At 47.5% G+C, this 19,243-nt stretch overlaps 1 protein-coding gene across 3 annotated transcripts in view; it reads left to right on the top strand.

Moving 5' to 3' along the window:
- FHOD3 (formin homology 2 domain containing 3) overlaps window positions 1–19,243 on the top strand; it is a 497,328-nt gene that overhangs the window by 284,922 nt on the left and 193,163 nt on the right. For all 3 annotated transcript variants that reach the window (XM_032602812.1, XM_032602814.1, XM_032602813.1), the window contains exons 7-8: window positions 11,091–11,202; window positions 18,801–18,895. In XM_032602812.1, coding sequence (XP_032458703.1) covers window positions 11,091–11,202; window positions 18,801–18,895 — 207 coding nt within the window. The remainder of the gene's footprint in view (window positions 1–11,090; window positions 11,203–18,800; window positions 18,896–19,243) is intronic.

The raw sequence follows: 19,243 nt of genomic DNA, 5'->3' as shown, positions 1-19,243 counted from the left end.
TTTTTCCCATTGATTTCAGGCCAGAGTTCCAGCCTCAATATACTTTTGAACTTTGCCCATTCATCACATTAACTCTTAATCTTATTTTTATTTAACGTAAATTGAATAAGCAGAGTTTCTGTGTCATTGACCAAAATGTCGACAGAGGCAAGCAATGTGTAAGCCAGTGCAGCCTGCAGGTCAGCACTGATCAGTTAGGGCATTGGGGCCATTTTAGTGCAATTAGTGGGAAGGCATCTAACTCTATGATCATCCAGCCTCGTTTCTTCATTGAGATCACAAGGTAGGCTGCATCTGGTGGTGAGGGTGGAGCTTTAGGATCAGACAACCTGTGTGATCCTTTGGGTAGATTATTATTTTTTTCTATAAAATGGAGATAATAATCTATAAAATGAGGATAATAATAATGAAGGATATGTAAAACACTGAGCATTGTACCTGCATCTAAGTGCTCAGTGTTGTGAGCTAAAGACTCTTTTTTCACTTGTCTACCACCTCCTGTTTAAAAAAAAAAAGAGATGCACTCAGCTTGCCAGAACCTGTTCACCTGGAAACTGCTGGTCCCGGCTGTTTCCCTCTCTTTTCTAAGTGCTCATGACACATTCGTGCAAAATATGTCTTGCATGGGTAAAACCTCTATTCACTCTTTTGTCTTCTGTGTTTCATTTGGGCAATTTCTACTGACTTATTGTCAAGTAAACTGATTCTGTGCTCCTCTGTGTTGAGTCTTCTGATGAACTTCTGAACACATTCTTCATCTCCTTTAATGCTTATTTCCAGCATTTCCATTTGAGTCTTTCTTCTAGTTTCTCTCTGCTGAAATATATCATCTGCTCATGCAAATTGTGTACCTTTTCCACTAGTTTTTTTTTTTTTTTTGAGGTACGCGGGCCTCTCACTGCTGTGGCCTCTCCCGTTGTGGAGCACAGGCTCCGGACGCGCAGGCTTAGTGGCCATGGCTCACGGGTCCAGCCGCTCCGCGGCATGTGGGATCTTCCCAGACCGGGGCACGAACCTGTGTCCCCTGCATCGGCAGGCGGACTCTCAACCACTGCGCCACCAGGGAAGCCCTCCACTAGTTTTTAACGTATTAATCATTGTGAATTTTATAGTTCCAGTATTGAGTCAAGTCTAAGTCTGGTTCGGTTGATGGCTTCATTTCTTGATAGCAGGGGTGGGGAGTTGGGGCTTTCCTGCTTTTTTGTACATCTTGTAATTTTTGGTTGAAAGCTTGGTATCATGTATAGGACAGTATAGACTGCGGTAGGTAGTATTTATGCCTATAAATGGGCAAGTCTCTAACGCTAGGCTCTTTGAGAGGTTGTCAGTCTGCTCTCGAGGGGAGCAGGGTTTGGGTTTTGCTGTTGCTCTGGTATGTTCCTGTACCACCAGTTTTCAAGTTCCTTAAGGTATTATCTTGTGCTTGAGGTGAGGACTGGTTTGCCAAAGGGTTTTTCTCAAAGTTCCTTTTTCGCTGTCAGCTTTAGACCTTTTTTATGCGTCTGAACCTCAGAGGGGGTCTCTCTCCATGCTCCTGTCCCTCTGCTAGCGATAAGCACCAGTGACACTTCCTGGACCGGGCTTTCTCCATCATCTTTGTTTTCGACGTTGGTCTTCAGAAGGGTCAGTGTGCCTGGGTCTTGGTGGCAGGGTGCGGCGGGGGGGGGGACTACCTCAGTGATCCTGTACCTCCCTCGGTAGTAGGGGACCTCTAAAGTCCTGTGCTGAGGATGGTTTCCTGCTCCTGCCGCAGCAGCACAGAGTCTTATTCTTCTCCCTTCTCTTACGCCACCTGTGCGTCAGGGGCAACAAGATTTGCTGTCCTTCCCTGCGGCTTACGGCTTTTGTCTCATAGAGGAGAAGGCTCAGGGTGTAGTTTCCTGCCTGTCCAGGTGGTGTGGTAGCTGCTCCCCTCCTCCTATGGGGTGGTTGCTGTCGTTCTCGTTATCTGCTTGTGCATCCCCCAGCCTGCACCACGGGGAGACTTTCTTAGGTCTCCATCCCTGCCCCGATCTTCCTCGTGGTGCTGTGGAGGTCACTGGACAGCGGCTCTGAGTGGATGCTGAATCCCTCCGTGTCTGTAGCTCCCAGGGGTACCATACTCTCATGATAGTCTATCCTTGGCCATTTGCTGCAACTATGATCTGAGTTTGACTTGCTGCTCGGTGTGGTGGCTCCATCTTCCTACTCTGCTCTACTTATATGGGCCATTGCTGTGTCCCACCTTTTCTTGGTGGAAGGAAAACTGTTCCTTTTTAGCTTTCATGCTATTTGGTTGCCCTGAAATCCCATCTCTCTAGTGGATTCAAGAAAAGTTGATTTTAATGATTATTTGGCCCTTTTTCTTGTTAGGTTTGGAGCAACACTCTTTGTAGCTTTCTGAGTAGGAGCCAGAGGTTCAGTTTTGTATATTTAAAAACACGATAAATAAAATACCATGAGGTCTACTCAGGCAATGAATTCTATCAGATTTTTATGTTTAATCTTTCCAAATTACTTGAATTAATATGTATTTTATTAATAGAAATTTGGATTAAAACTAATTTCATGATGCAGTTAATCATAGCAGATTGAAAAAAAAATAGCTAAAGTTTATTGGTATAATATGAAATCTTGATATTAAAAAATAACCTTTAAAAACTTTTACTGATTTTTTTATGATTATAAGAGTAATATATTCTCTTTGTATAAGACTTTAGAAATACAAAAAAAAAGTAAAAATCACCGAAATGCTACTATATAGATATAAAGATTGTTAACTTTGTACGTTTCTTTCTACTCTTTTTCTTTGAAATGTTCTTACGTAGTTAACTCTAAATATTATAAGCATTTTCCTGTATTATTATGGCATTTCAAAACATAACATTTAATGCCTATGTAATATTTAATCATACAAGTGTACTATAATTTATTTGATTTTTCTCATATTGTAAAATCAAATTGTTTCTAATTACGCACTATAGAGCTTCTTTGTGTCTTCATGAAAACACATTTAGTGAATGAGGTTGTATTTCAGTTTTTTCCATGTTTATCAATATTTCATTAGGTAAGATTTTTAAAATTCCACAGGTTGTAATGGCAGGTTCAAGTAATATGTGTGTCAGAGATATTATGTGTGCAAAGAGCCAGCCTCCCCTTTATAGCTATTGCTCTTTTGCTGGTTATTTGGCTCCATACACCCAGAAAACTAATTCTCACTGATTTGATCTCTTGGATGCCCCCATATGCGGATAATCTCAGTGGAAGGGAAAAAAAAGGAAGTTTTACTAGTCATTGTTTGGGAAGAGGGAGAGGCCAGAGGTTCAAGCCAGAACTTAAACGAGCCAGCAGGTTGAGGGGACCCCGTGGTCCAGGATGAGTCTCCAGCCACAAAGCTGGAACAGCAGCTTCTTCAATCCACTCTGAGATGATCTACTTCAGGGAGCCGATATGTGGAAGGAACCACAACTCTCCAGAGGCTTATCGATAAACCAGAACGGCAGCTTACTGTTTTACACAGACAAGTTCCCCTGTGAACGTAAATGGGAGAAACAGGAGCAGGGGTGGGATTTTGACCCTTCTGCCCTTTTAGGAAATGCGGCCAAGGACTAGCAGCTGTGTTCTAGCTGCTGGAGAGAGTAAGAATGGGTGGTTCTAATATGGAAGACATTTGGGGTGATGTAAAAACCCCACGGTAGCCGATATGCCGTTCCTTAGGAAGAGATGTTCTTAGAGAGTTGGGTGGACAGGAGGACTGGAAGAAGCATAGGCTTCCTGGAGCCGCCCTGGGAATAGCCCTACAAGCTCAGGTCTGCCTTTGCCAGCACCGCTCACCCGCATCCCCGCAGCCTCTCTCCACCTGCCAGCACTCACCTGCCCGCCTTCTCCACCCATCCAAGGAGATGTGAGCTGACTGCCGAATTCTTGCCAGTAGCACATTCACCATTCCTGAGGTTTGCTTGTTGTCCACTGTCATGTTTCCAGAGCTAGCTATTTATATAAGAAAGTTCTTTAACTTTGATTATTCCTTGGAGAAGGATATGTGTCACATTTCCCCAAGGCTTATGTTTTTGCACCAGAGGGAAAGATGGGGCTCCCTATAGTATAGTAGAAAGAATCAGATAGGCCTGGTTTTTCTTTGACTTCCTCCAGAAATTAGCTGCGTGACAAGTCACATAGCCTCCTAGACCAGGAGATTTTGCATCTGAAGATGGAGATATCACTCATGGGAAAAGTCCCCACCCTGATTGATTCCCCCCTTCATCAGATACTGTCAAGGTGTTCCCTCAGGCAGTATTTCAGTGCAGGGTTTTCGGGAGTGCTTAGTTAACAACAGTGGATTTATGTTACCTGTTACCAACTAACTCTTCATAGTTACACTGAGTCTCCTAAGGGAAAGTTAGCACAGTGGATGTTTTCTGGTCTTGTCCACTTTTAGTCATTATACTTTAAGAAACCTCCAGCTAAACCCCAGAATTTTATCTCAATAGAACATGTTCACTGGTAGCATTATTTACTATTTTGACATTTATTTGAATTATTTTTGAATAGTCTTCTGTATTTTACATTCTGTAAGATTTCCTACCACTGACTAGTAAAAACTTAAGGGGTTACCAGCCTCACACTTGGCTACTCCGTTAATCACCAAGTTGATTCCCTTTCTGCAAATTGCCCTGGGTCATAAACAGGTCGGCCATCAGGGTTTGAGGCAGGTGACTTCCTGTCCTGGCAGGTGTGCCAGCCTTAGTGTGTTCACCCCTCCCCTCAAGAAACCTGAAAGCCACAGCTCAGAATTCTGGACTCAGGGAATATATTTGGGCCCATACTTTATTTCTGATAAGATCCACCTCATTTGGCAGACAACATCACAAAAGGGGAAAGATTTGCAGTCCAAGGTATCTGTTAGATAACCAGTTACAGAAGCTTCCGGGCGCATTCTGAGCTTTTCGCTTAGGAGTTCTGAGCTTAAGTATATGTTTAAGAGAAGTTCTTAAAGATAAGTATCTTAAGTCACTTGAATTTTTTGTTGTTGTTAAAATATTTAGTATATTCTTAGTTCTGGTAAGCTTGTAAGCAAAGTGGCAAAGCTTTGTGGGTCCAGTTAACCTTACAATTTTGAATTCAGTTTTAATAACCAGCATCCCCTTCTATAACATATTCTTTTTTAGTGGAAAATGAAACAAACAGAATGAAGCATGTCTTTCTAACCCCCTTTGTAATTTAAATCCTGAGGTTTGGAAATTGTTTTCTTTTTATGGTTGCTGAATTTTAGAAGAGGAGTAGGAATTTGGAGATTTCGGGGAATACTTTTATTTCTGCCTAATAAACAGCATATTTGACCTGCTAAGTGTAGTTGTTGCTTTTCTCTAAGTACAATAAAACATGAAGGGAGTTCTGGTTTGCTTTTAAGTGCAGAATTATTGAGAAGCTGCCTTTTATTCCTTTTCCATACATCTGATGGTTACATTTTATCCAAAACCTAGACACCCGGGTTCTGTACAGGCTGACTCCACGCCCTCCCTGTGGGTTGACCCGGAAAATTAAAAAAAAACCAAAACCAAAATCCAGCCAAGCACTGTGTGGACACCATCCTCCTACTCTCAGTCCCTGCCTCCCTGACACGGAGGTGACGCGGGAGTCCCGAGTTGTTCATGCAGTTGTTCATGGAAGCTCGGTCCCTGACTGAGGCTTGACCTGACAAGTGCTGCATCCCTGGGTCATCAGGCATCCTTGTTCCTCTGAAGCCTCATGGCCCCTATTTTACGCTGTGTAGGAGCAGAGTGAGAATGACCGCTGCAGCCAAGAGTAAGGCTCATACTTGTGAGAAGCACAGTTCAGTGCTGGCTGCATGTGCCTGTCCTTGTGCAAAGGGGTTGGCTCAGATTCCTGTTATATACTGTGATTTAGCTGCATGCTTTAAAGCAATATAGAGCATAATTTATTATAATGGACGGCGCTAAAATAGACTACAGTACTAGTTTTTCCTAGAATGTAATTATAGTTGACCTTTAAATTACACAGAGGTTAGGGACACAGACCCTCCTAGGAGTCAAAAATCCATGTATGAATTAGTCAGCGCTCCGTATTTGTGGTTCCTCTGTATCCTCGGTCCTGTATCCATTGTTCTGCCCCTGTGGATTCAACCAGCCATGGATCATGTAATACTGTAGTACTTACTTTTGAAAAAAATCTGCATATAAGTGGACCTGCGCAATTCAAAGGGTTATTCAAGGGTCGACTGTATATAAAAAGTAGGTAATGTGTAGCCCAAAGGCTGAATCTCGACCCCCAGTGTGTTTCCTCCAATCCTAAAAAAGAGGGCTTATTTGTGTTAGCAGGAACCCACAGGTTGTCACATGGCTCTTCTGCACCATGGAAGCCCCGAAGGGCGGCTGGATCAGCCCTGAGCCTGTCCAGCTGTCTCTTCTCCCCACTGCAAGGGCCCTGCTCTGGGAAGCGCTCTCTGTTCTCAGCAGCCTGGCTCGGAGGGCCCTTAACACGGTAATGCTTTCAGTTGTGTGGTATGGAGGTGTTCTGAGTCCTCTCTCCACAGCAGGGTGACCATCTCCTTAAAGGCAGGGCTACAGCTTCCTGACTCCCTCAGGGAACCTCGCTGGGTGCTGGGCATCTGAAGGCACTCAAGACATTGAAAGAAGAAGCAGAGCCTCTTGGGATTCAGAGGGACTTTAAATGGGCTCAGCCAGTTCACCCCCGTCCGGGTTCTGAATTCCTTCTGCAATAGCCTTAGCAAGGGCCACTCAGAACCTCTGGATGTGGGGAATCTACTACCCCAGCATCTGGTTGGTCTTAGAGCCACTGCTTCTGAGGCTGACTCCATGTTGCCGTGTTTAACTGTTTTGTGACCAGTTGCTTTGTCTTCCCAAGCGATTGATGCTCCACAGGAATGAGAGTCTATTGTTACTGATTTTCCCTCAGTGTTAGATGGATAGGCCGGTGTTTGAGCCTGTGAGTCATTGCAATGAAACCCCTCATTAGAACATGAAGGAGCACCAGGCAGAGATGAAATGTCCTTGGAGTGTCACTGCCCTTTGAGAAGTCTTCAGTGTCTGAGCCACGCAGTGGAGTGTGTGCTGGCATCCAAGCCGCTTGTTCCCGCCCCCTCATTTGCGGTCCTTGCTCCTGCCGCCACAGTGGGCCTGCCTCTCCAGGCCAGGGCCTGGCCTCTGGTTTGCCTCTTCTCAGCAGGTCGGGAAGCTCAGTGGCCACTCCTGTTCGACTGTGTCTTAGGATAAGTGCTGTGGCACCAGGTGTGGATTTTTAAGAGCTTTGAGATGAGCAGCGTGTTTGGACTTGGAGGAATGGCTGTGTGGCCTCCATTGTGGCTATTCCAAGGTTTTGGAGGGTTTTGATAGCTTTCCAGGTTCTGGAGGGCATCAAATTAAGTGATTTCTGGAAAAGTAAGGGTTTGATGTAGAAATCTTTTGAAGTCAGGCACTTTTATTACTTTCAAGTCTGTGCAGTAATGTTAGTGAGGTATTTATCAGGAGTCCTCCTGCTGGATGTATTTTGATGGTTAGTTGGGACATGCTTGCAATTAGTACCATCCATTTCCATAAAATTAACGTGCTAATGCTCTTTTTCTAAAGTAGTTTAACTATCTAATATGTTTGTGATTAATTTCACATAGTAAGTCTTCCAAACATAAATAAATGTCCACTTAGACTCAGTAGAAGCCAAATTTGTAGAAACCTAAAATCATGAATCAGAAGAGTTTAGGGATTTAAAAAAAATAAAACAACAGTGCCAAAAGATCTCTAAACAGAGCCTTTATTGCAAAGGAGAAGATGACATGAATAGGCATGTTGAGACTAATAGAGAAAGAAGGCTCCCTGAGAAAACAGTCAGTGGTTTCTTACTTAGAGAGCCTCATATGGGAGAGTGGGTCCCTGGGATCATGCCGGCCAAGGCCCCGTGACCACAGAGATGCCCAGAAGGGGGTCCTGCTGAGACCAGCTGATGGGGGAGTGGGCTGGGCAGCAGCCAGGTTCTTTCCCACGAAGGCACTGAGGAGGCTTAAACCACATAATAATAGTGTACCCACTGAGGAGGGCGCCAAGCCTGGGCTTGCTGGGTTGTTTTATTTACTTGAAGAAATTTTTTTCAGCTCTCAACGTACAAAGATAGCACAGTTCATCATGCCATGCCTTCGCCTCCTGCCCCCAACCTTGTAGCTGCTGAGAAAAATACTTTGGAATTTAGTCTGTTCTCAGTCAGGGAGAGCAGAGAATGTGGGACTCAGGTTATGAAGTTGAAAACGTTCTAAAGAGCTCAAAGCCCTCACAAGAACTCAGGTGCCACTGCGATAAGGATGTCGCCGTGAGGACAGAAGCCCAATACGCTGGTTGTCCTCCGTGAAGTTGTCGGGGCGTGGAGTGGGGGATACGAGGCTGGCTACACATACATTAGTGGTTGGGTGTGCAGAGCAGACCTCGGTGAAAAGGGCGCGCCGGCCTGCCCTTCGTGTGCAGTACTGACCCAGTAGTTCCTCGGGGCAGACGCTGTTTCCTGTGTGTCAAATAAAGTAGCATCTCCGCCACCAGGTAGGTTCTGCTCTAGTCGGGGGCAACAGAGGAACATCAGGTGAACAAACTTGTATGTAGCGATTTCAGGTCATGATAAAGGATGTGAAGAAAACAGAACAGGGTGATGTGAGTGACCAGGGGGCTCCTTTAGATGAAGTAGTCAGGAAGCCACTTCCCATGAGGGGAAATTTCTCAGACCTGAAGGATAAGGAAAGGCCAGTCCTGTGGTGACTGGTTAGGGAATAGCCGATGAGAACACTGAGTCATGCACAAGCTTCAGTGTGTGAAAAGCGCATGGTCACATGACTAAAGAAAGGTGGCTAATGGAAGCTCCGTGGGCAGAGGGAGAGTGACAGGAGATGAGGTCAGAGAGCTTGGCAGAGACGTAAAGCCCACGGGGTGGATTCCACCCTGAGTGTGACGCGGAGCGGATAGAGGGTTGAGAGAGCCCGGTTCCCTCTGGCGGCAGTGTGGAGAATGGACCTCATGGTGACAAGCCCAGGAGGACTTAGGAGGCTCTCATGGTGGACAGGGAGATGGAGATGTGGATGGAGTCAGGGCGGGGACAGCCGCTGACAGCCCTGGACGATGGCGTCGTCGTAGGATTGGGTGGGGGAAGGGCAGGGTGACTCCCGCTTGTACTCAGTGGATGGCGGGGCCTTGTCCTGAGGTGGGGGCTGTGGAAGGAACATGCTGGCAGTGGTCTGTGGGATGGAATGAGCATGAGTGCCAATCAAGAGTTCTCTTTGGGCCATATTGAATTTGAGGGCCTGTCAGCATTCGAGTGGCGATGTCAGGGGCCAGGCCTGGAGAGCACTGAGTCATAGATGGGCCTTAAAACTAAGAGCCTGGATCAACTCACCAAGAGAGAGTGCACGGCAAGGGACCAGGGGGAGTAGTGAGCTCTGAGGCCTTCCCACACCTGGAGGTTGAGCTCCTCCTGGAGGAGGAGCCACCCAGGTAGGAGACTGTGGTCGGCCATGGCGAGAGGAAATTGTTTCTGGAGGGAGCCGTTGATCGTGTCACGTGCTGCTGAGGGTTGAGCCAGAATGAGCACAGAAGAGTAAGCACTGACCAACACGGAGGTCATCAGCAGCCTTGACAAGAGTAATGTAATCTGCGCGGTGGAGGTAGAAGCCCTGTCACATTGGATTGAGGAGTCCATGGGAAGTGAGGAAGGGGCGCCAGGGAGGGTGGCAACTCTTTTGAAATGTTCTCCTATAACTTGGAGCTGGGAACCAGGGCACTGGCTGGAGAGAGATGTGGAATCAAGGAAAAGCCAGCTGGTTTACTAGGGAAGTAGGACAGAGGAGAAGGGGCAAGGGGTAGAGGGAGGTGCATGTATTTGGAGAAATGACTGTGGGTGGGTGGTGGTTTCACGCTGTTTCCCGCGGCGTGTGCAGGGCTCCAGTTCTCCCCTAGTGCGTACATGTGCCCCTAATAATTCGATATGAGCTGATGCCCACGGGGTCACTGGGCCTTTCTGCGCTGCAGAGTGAGTGGAGAGCCTGGAGCCGATTCTCCACAGCCACGGGGGTGGGGCGAGGGGACGTGGGCTGATTGGCTGGTCCTTACCTGATCCATTCATTCAGGGAGCAAACACGGCTGAGCCCATTCTGTGCCAGCTGTAGTTCCAGGCCCTTCAGACACGATGCAGATCAGCCCCTGTCCCCTAGAAAGTGCTTTCTGCTGGTGGGGGGCGGGGCGCTGCCCAGACACCTGCTGCAGGTGGGAGGAGCAGCCCCGAGGAAGGTTTGCTGTTTCTCAGAAGTAAGATTTGAACCCATTTCCAGGAGGAAGTTGGTGTGTGAGTTCCCTGAGAAGGAGGTTCTTGGAAGGAAGTGGGGTGCAGGAAAGGAGACTGTGGGTGGAGGTAGCAGCTGCAGCACCTGCGGGAATGGGCAGGGAGCTGAGCTGGAACCCCCAGGCTGCCACAGTCCCCCAGCTGCTGAGCTGAGTTAGGGATCTGTGGTAGCATCAGCTGGGAGGTTGTGGAATTTCTCTGGGTGAGTGACCCTCGGCCCGCGTGAGGGAGGGCCCCTGGGCTCCGTGGGGCTCCTGGTGAGTGCAGTGCTCTGGGCCCAGGACTGTGGGGTGAGGCCCCAGGCAGACCTCTCTGCAGTTTTAAGGGCCAAGACTTGGTTCAGGGGACCTATTGTGACCCTGGACAAGTCATTTAACCTGCTGTGCCTGCTTCCTCGCCAGAAAAATGAGAATCGATGGTTCTACTTCAGAATGATCTAGTCTGGATAAAATGAAGTAACCAACCCAGCAGCTGTTACCTCGTTTGCTGAGAGACCATCGGTGTGAGCTCTGGGGCCAAAGGCCTTGTGTTCAAATTCGGATTCTATTTCTAGCTGTGCAATCTTGGGCAGGGGACTCTGTGCGCTCAAGTTTCCTAACCTGTGCAATGGAGACTATACTAACGCCTGCCTTCTGAGGCGTCCAGTGAAGGAATCTGTGTCGTTGCTGAGAAGAGGGGCTGGGTGCCAGCTGCTGTTAGGACGAAGCTTTCAGGCATCCCCGCCGTGTCTGCAGCTACACGATGGTTGTATCTTTTCTCTGCAGTTCCGCCTGGTGGTGAAGACGGCCCTGAAGCTGCTGCTGGTGTTTGTGGAGTACTCGGAGTCCAATGCACCTCTTCTGATTCAGGCTGTCTCTGCTGTCGACACAAAAAGGGGTGAGTGGTCCCTGCCCACTATGTCATCGAAGTAGAAGCGCCTAATGTAAGAAGGCTTCCACTTTTTACGTGTTCAAAACAGAATTAAGAATGAACAGAATTCCCTTTGTGTGGACTTCCCACTGCAGGAAACATATATTTTAGGATAGTTAAGTGTACAAAGATTAGGTTAGGGAGGGAACAGTGAAAGAAGAGCACTGCTGGGCTAACCCATAAAGCTAACCCAGCTTATCTTTATGCTGTCTTCAGCCTCCACGACTGAACACACAGCACCAGTTCCTTATCCTCTTTTCCCATCCTGTTGGGATCACTCGAACTCCCTCCTCTCTTCCCCTCACACCTGCTTGGTTGGCTCTGACCCCAGATGTTCCTTGAATGTTCTCCCTTCCCCGGCATGCCCACCCTCCCCTCTGCTATTGGAGGATTCTTCTGAAGCACAAATTCGGCCACATCGTTTTCCATCTAAAGCCCACCAGTGGCTTCCCGGTGCCCACAGGATTAGGACCTGACGCTTCACCATCTAGCCCCTGTCCACCCGTCACCTCCGCCTCCTACCCGACTTGCAGCACACCCTCCCTATCTTGGATCAGATGGGCGTATGCTCTCAAAGCCCTCACGCGTCCCTTTTCTCTGCTGTGCTCTTGTCACTGCCCGTCTCCCATGAGTGTGTGCCCTGCTCAAGGGCAGGGTGTCTGTCTCTTCTCGGTGTCCCAGCACCTGGCTGGCCCATAGCAGGCAGGCCTGCTGTACACACTTGATGACGAATGAGCTTTGGATTCAGTTTACTGTAAAGCAGGCCGTGGCTCCTATAATACTGTGAAGCCTGAAGCTAAAATGGGGTGTTTTGTTCTTTTGAAAATATTTTGGTTTTGTTCCTCAGTAGGACATTTTTATTAATATTATCATCCCCACAAAGACTCTAACAAGAACAAAAACATGATAACATTAATTTTTTTTTTTTTATAACAGTAACATGCTGTAGAAAATTTGGAAAAAACAATGTAAAGGAGACCGTAAAAAATCACCTCTAATCTCACCAGAGAGAATTGTCGTTAACATGTTGGTGTATGGTTTTGTGTGTCTCTGCATGTGCACACACATGTTTATGAACAAGTCAGCCGAGGGACAACTGTCAAAAAGGAATGAGAGGGCTTCCCTGGTGGCGCAGTGGTTGGGAGTCCGCCTGCCGATGCAGGGGACATGGGTTCGGGCCCCGGTACGGGAAGATCCCACATGCCGCGGAGTGGCTGGGCCCATGAGCCATGGCCGCTGAGGCTGTGCGTCCGGAGCCTGTGCTCCACAACGGGAGAGGCCACAACAGTGAGAGGCCCGCGTACCAAAAACAAAAACAAAAACAAAAACAAACAAACAAAAAAAAGGAATGAGAGACCTAAATAGTCCTCTTCGATTCAAACCACTTGTGTCTCTGACTTAGCATTGCTCAGAGACCCACATCCAGGGCTGAATCCAAAGATGAAAGAAAGCAGCTTACTAGTTGCTTTGAAAGTTTGAATACAAGTTAATGAAAGCCATCCAGGACCGTGGGCTGGGCTCCCGCACTTTTCCCACAAACACACAGGCAGACCTCAGTCCCCGGCTCGGTGGATTGCAGGCTGGAGGGGACTCCAGGCCTGTGTGTAGGTGTATCACAGAGGCAGTCCCTAGTGTGTGGTCGGGGGCTGTGAGTCTGGAAAGTGGATCCCAGACAGGGGCAGGTTTCTTTCTGCCACAGCCTGTTGCCATCTGAAGTACGAGCATGAAGACCCTTGTGGCCTCAAGAGCAGATCAGTGGGACTCCCTGAGAATCCTAATGAAGGCTCCCAATGGCTCAGAAGCCAGGCCGGGTTTCCCAGGGCCAGTCAATGAGGCCTAAGGCCAAAGGTGGGTATTTGTGGAGAGAGTGAGGCCAGTCCTTTCATCTGTCCTTGGAAGATTCATACTCCATCCTCCAACTCTGGGGGTTGCTTTAGGACAATTAGCAGACTCTTCATTTTCCTGTCCTAAATTTCAGGTAACCCATGGGCCCTTGTCATGGGCGCCATGTTAGAGGGAACAACCTTCTTGTGACCTTCCTTCCTCGGACTGCACATTTCATGGAGGGCATGTTGTGGAGGTAGAGGAGTGATCCCGAGGGCACCCTACCCCCAAGACTCTACCCAGTCAGAGTCTCTCAGCTATACTCTCTCCTCCTATACTCTCTCCTCCAAGACAAAACAATGGCCATCTTTCCCCAATTTGTAAAAATATAAAATCAAAACAGCCAAGGGATTGTTTCTTCAACGTCACGATTTTTGCCTATAAAATTTCTTAAGCTTCTGGCAAGTGCTGTCACCTGTCTGCTACTGAGCACTAGTGGCTGAGAACAGAAAGGAACAACACTGACGGAAAAACTCAGCCAATAGCTTATCACGTGTGGTTCATTCCCATGTTTCTCTATGGCATGTGTGGTCTCGGCCATGATTTTAACATATACATATAACATCATCCTCTTTTACTGCTAGTAAAATTGTTCCTGAACCCTGTGCTGGAATTGGACATCTAAATATGTCATGCTCGGGCTTCCCTGGTGGTGCAGTGGTTGGGGGTCTGCCTGCCGATGCAGTGGACGCGGGTTCGTGTCCTGGTCCGGGAAGATCCCACATGCCACGGAGCGGCTGGGCCCGTGAGCCATGGCCGCTGGGCCTGCGCGTCCGGAGCCTGTGCTCCGCGGCGGGAGGGGCCGCGGCGGTGAGAGGCCCACGTACCGCAAGAAAAAAAAAGAAAAAAGAAAAAAAATTCTTAAATATGTCATGCTCTTCTGCAGGAAGCAGCATGACTAGCAGGTGTGTTTCCACCTGGCAAGCTTAGCAGCTGCTCTCGCTCTCCAGTGCCCTCTCAGCTGGACCAGCAGGTAGACAGACGTGCCGGAGGTGACTGAGGGCCAGCCGAGTACGTCCATTTCCACACAAGTTTATAAATAAGCCATAAATTTGACTCTTCAAGGTGGCTTTAGACTCATTTTGGGGGAGATAGGGTGGAGAATGGGCATGTTATAGACTTTTTTAGTAGAAAGGAATTCTTTTGGATGATGAAAACTGTTAAGTTTAAAGCATCAGCAAAGAAAATCAACAAATGAGCTAAAACACCTCAAAAATTACTACCGCCTACGGCAGATGAAGTTGTCTGAGAACAGATTCCTCTGGTTGCTTTATAAACATCACACATCCCACACGTGGGTTAACCAGAAGTGTTCATTTGTGACAATTTGCTGTTAGGCCAAGAGTGGGCCGGTTAGGGAGCAGCAATAAAAGCTGAGGGATCTAGGTGTTTCATAGAGACTAATAAATATGCATGAATTAATGAAAATTAAACGGGCCCCCTTTGATCCCGGCAATTGCCCCTTTGGTTCAGGGGCTAGAATGAAATGGTGGATTGGAGTTAGTCTCTAGGGCATGGCTCAGTGTCACACCTGTCTGCACATACTGCAGGGGCAGACTCTTTTTTTTTTTTTTTTCAGATTTATTATTTATTTATTTATTTTTGGCTGCATGGGGTCTTGGTTGTGGCATGCGGGACCTTCGTTGAGGCATGAGGGAACTTTCGTTGTGGCACGCGGGCTTCTCTCTAATGGTGGCATGCAGGGTTTTTTTCTCTCTCTAGTTATGGCGCACAGGCTCCAGAGCGTGTGGGCTCTGTAGCTGTAGTGCACGGGTTCCAGAGCATGTGGGCTCTGTAGTTTGCGGCACGCAGTCTCTCTAGTTGAGGCGCGCAAGCTCAGTAGTTGTGGCGCGCGGGCTTAATTGCCCTGCGACATGTGGGATCTTAGCTCCCTGCCCAGGGATCTAACCTGCGTCCCCTGCATCGGAAGGCGGATTCTTTACCACCGGACCACCAGGGAAGTCCCAGGGGCAACTGTTTTGCCTGCATCTTCAAGTCAGTTTCCCTTCCTAGTGGATGGGGCCAGGCAGGAAGAGAGAAAGGCAGTAAGCACTCATGGAAGCCCACGGGGGGGCCTTGCTTTGTCATTTTGCTATCATCAGAGACTTCCTTTCCTGGGGACCTTCGCTGTGGTGATCAACAGGAAACTGGTCGAGAACCCTCTGCTCCCCTGGGCGGGGTGCCCCTCCCTCTGATTGTATGACTTTGCCTCTCAGACACAGGGGGCGGCACTTACTTTGTTACCCACGGACTGGGTAACTTATTTTGAAATTTCAGTCATAAATCTTGAGTCCTGCTAATTTGGTTCAGCACTGCTTTTGAAGAAGTGCCATTTTTCATTTGAATGTGAGGTGATGAGATATGACATAATTTTTAAACATGTGTCTAACACATGATTAACAGGGGAAAAGGAATCCAGCCGTCTTTTCAAGCGATCCCGTCTCTGACTTCTGCGCAGGGATACATTGCTCTGTGAAGAATACACAGAGCATGGTGGAGGTTAGAGTGGGCAGAACTCAAGCTCTGTTTCCATTGCTGCTTAGAACAGAAGCATACCTGTTAAGTGTTCATTGATCACGCTGAAAGGCTTGGAACGTGCTGCTGGGACCTTGTATTTTGAGCGTTAGACCAACTTGTGTACAAGGCATCGTGCAAAATAGCTTACTCTTTTCTTTTGGGTTTAATACAGAGACTCGGGGGGAGAGCAAGAGGGAGAAGTGCTGAGCGGTTTATTCTGGGTTGAGGGAGGAGTGCTGCAGTTTGGTGGGGGGAGGACTCCGGCCTGGGAGCCCGTGTGGAAGGCCTATGGGTCCATGTGGGTGTCCTCCACCCACCACCACTGCAGTGGCGGCTACTGCTGTTCGAGTGCCTGCCACGCAACACACGCTGTTCTAAGTGTTCTTCGTATAAAACTCATTTGTTTGACGAATTTATAAGTGCCAGCCATGTGCTTGCAAACATCAGAGAAAAGCCAGGCTGTCATGGAACCTACACTCACTGCAGTGTTTGGGGTGGAGGAAGGGGAGGTGGAGTTGGAGGGAGACGGATGATGATGAAGGAAATTACTGTCTCCTGACGTTCTCCATCAGTGCTCAGGAGAATCGACAAAGTGCTCTACCTCCATGACACCTCACAGTGAGCCTCTAGGGTGGATCCGATCCCGCCAGGTTAGACGCGTCTCTCTAGCCTCTGTTCGTTCCACTACTTTGGGGCTCGGTTTCTTTCTCTGTTATGTGAAGGGGGAAGATCGTGTGGTTTATGATTCTAATACCGGACCATCCCCTACCTACACATACACACACGTAAACCCCAAATGGAGCAACAAAGGTGATAGTGGTAGGGGTGAACTGGACCATTTAGTTCTGACAGGTGGCAGCTCTTGGGACAGTTACGACTGCTGGTGCTTGATACAGGCCAGCTGGAGCCCTGCCAGGGCTATTTGTGTTGAACTAGAAGGTTTCTTCCCCTTCCCCTTCATTCTTCTAAAAAGTTTCTATTTCCTGGTCCCCAAACAGTCAAAGGACAGTGAACACTTATCCCGACAGTGTATGAATACATGCAAATTTCCAGTCTTGAAATCCTTAAATGATAAGAAGGGAGTCAGATATTACAGCTGAAGAACACGATTTTTAATTAAACCCGTGTTTGAGTGTTTTCATTATAATGGATAAACTAGTGCACAGATATGTGTGTCTGCATGAGAGAGAGAGGAAGAGAGGAGATAGTCCAGGTACATCCCTCTCTCTGGGATGCCTGTGGTTGCTTCTTGGCTTTTCCTTCCCCAGGCCCTGTTTGACATGTGTGACCCCAAAGTAAGGAATCAGGAAGCAGTTCTGGACCCCCGAGCCCCACTAGGAACCCTTCGCACTGATGCTCTCCCTCTTGCACAGGCTTTTCTTTACGCATATGTGGGGAGCCCAGTAGAACTCGTGTTTTCGTGTTTTGTACTGAGGTCGGGTGTGAGTGTGAATGACGGAAGTTGTCCTTGTTATAAACATGAGCAAAGGCACTTGGAATGCTTGACCGATTCCTGGACAGTGAGACCCATGACCTACTGACCACACTGATTGTCTTGAGGGCGGAAGCAGTTACTTCGCTGGGCTTTGGAGAACAGGTGTGGACTTCAAAATAGTTTGATGATAAAGATCAGCAAGAAGATAATTTTCAAGAATTTCAAGAATTTCAAGAATTTTCAACAGTTAGCAGGCAAAGGATCATGCTTTTGTGTTCACAATAACAGAGGGTCATAGAAGCTTAGTCCATAGGTTCATAGTTTGGACCAACTGGGCAGCTAGTCCAAAGGAAAAGGCTTTTTGTTCCCTGGCTGGGAGCACCAACAGCCTGTACATCAGACTACATCTGTGTCTTTCACATTGTATAGTAGGTGCCTATTCCTTTTAAAATTCTCCTGTCTTCTCTTCTTTTCTTACTGTGTGCATTTAACCCTCTGGCTCTTTTAAAACTGCCCCAGTTTAACCCACCCGTGCCCTCTCAGGGGTCTCCAGTCACTAGTCAGACATTTTATTGAGCACCTACTATGTGCCGGGCACGCTGCCAAGGGCACAGAGATAAGACAGGACACATCACTGCCCTTGGGGAGCTTTTGTTCTCAAGGCCAGGAAATCAGCTCTGACATAACCCATCCATGAATCAGCATTTGGAACCCACTGGTTTTAGGTTATTTCAGACTTTACTTTTTCAGCAAAAATAAGCCATATCCCTTTGAGATCTTTATAGAGAAAGCAGGAAAGAGCTGCACGTTCCACACTGCCACGCCAAGGGCAAGGCAACACTTCACTGCAGATGTTTATCTCCAGCGTAGGAAATCACATCAGGATGTCGTGTACCCTTTGTGGCCTTGGCCTTGGCTTGGCGATCCTGAACGTGGAGGGTTTCCCTGCCCTCCCTGGAGACACGGGACAGCCTCCAGGAGCCTCCCCCAGGAGCTCCACTGAGGAGTCACCTCTTGCACGAAACCTTCCTCGACCATCGCACTGCAAGAGACAGACCTCCCTTGCTGAGTGACAGGCTTGGCTAAGCGCTTTGCCTTCTAAGGGCTTTTACCCTGTGCTGAGGTGTGTTCCTGTACTTAGGCCTAACTGTTCCATTTGATTATAACCTCTTGATGACAGACTCCCAGAGACCCAGTTCCTTGGTACCTGGTTGATGTTTAAATAGTTATTTGTGCCTTGATTGAATATAATATACTTCTGTTCTTGAAATGTTTGCTAGATGGACGTTTCACAGTTATTGTTTGAAGTCCATTGCTAGAGTGACTGTAAAGCTCTCCTGTGTCCCCTTTCCTTGCAGGAGATGGACATACAGAGAGTACTTACAAAGAATTTCCACACTTGGAGAGTAAAATGCATGGTCTAAAAAAAGCTGCATTCGAATGGATTTTTTAAAAATCACCTATTTAGTATAAAGGGAACTTTTCAAACAAACTGGTAGGCATCCTGACACTGAAGAGTATGCATTTTCAAGTAGACAAGGATGACATGGTATATCGTCACCTAATTGGAAACATATTCAAGTCCATCCTAAGAATTGTGTCATGCTTTGAAATGTGGTGACTGAAAGGCACTGCCATCATTGGGTGATAAGTCCCTGGATAAGCTGTGATGTGAATTGGACAAGGAGTGTTGACTTGCTGTTTCTAATGAGTTTTGCTTTATTCCTAGGAGTCAAACCTTGGTCAAATATCATGGAAATCCTGGAGGAAAAGGATGGGGTCGACACGGAGTTGCTGGTTTATGCAATGACTTTAGTGAACAAGGTCGGTTGATGTTCGTTATTGGTTGAACTGTGTCCCCCCACCACAAAAGATGTGTTTCTGTAGATGTGTTCCTGAAGTCCTAACCCCTGGTACCTGTGAATGTGATCTTATCAGGAAATAGGATCTTTGCAGATGTAATCAGGTTAAGATGAGGTCATTAGGGTGGGCTCTAATCCAATAGGACTGGTGTCCTTATAAGAAGAGGAAAAGAGATAAACATAGAGGGAAGACAAGTTAGACACACATACATGAGGAAGACAGCCAGTGAAAGCAGGGGCAGAGATTGGAGTGATACATCTATAAGCTGAGGACCGCCAAAGGATGCTAAGGGTTGTCAGCAGCCAATCC

This window comes from Phocoena sinus, chromosome 14, assembly GCF_008692025.1.
Source record: "Phocoena sinus isolate mPhoSin1 chromosome 14, mPhoSin1.pri, whole genome shotgun sequence".
In the NCBI taxonomy this organism is placed as follows: domain Eukaryota; kingdom Metazoa; phylum Chordata; class Mammalia; order Artiodactyla; family Phocoenidae; genus Phocoena; species Phocoena sinus.
This window is presented reverse-complemented; position numbering and strand designations above follow the sequence as displayed.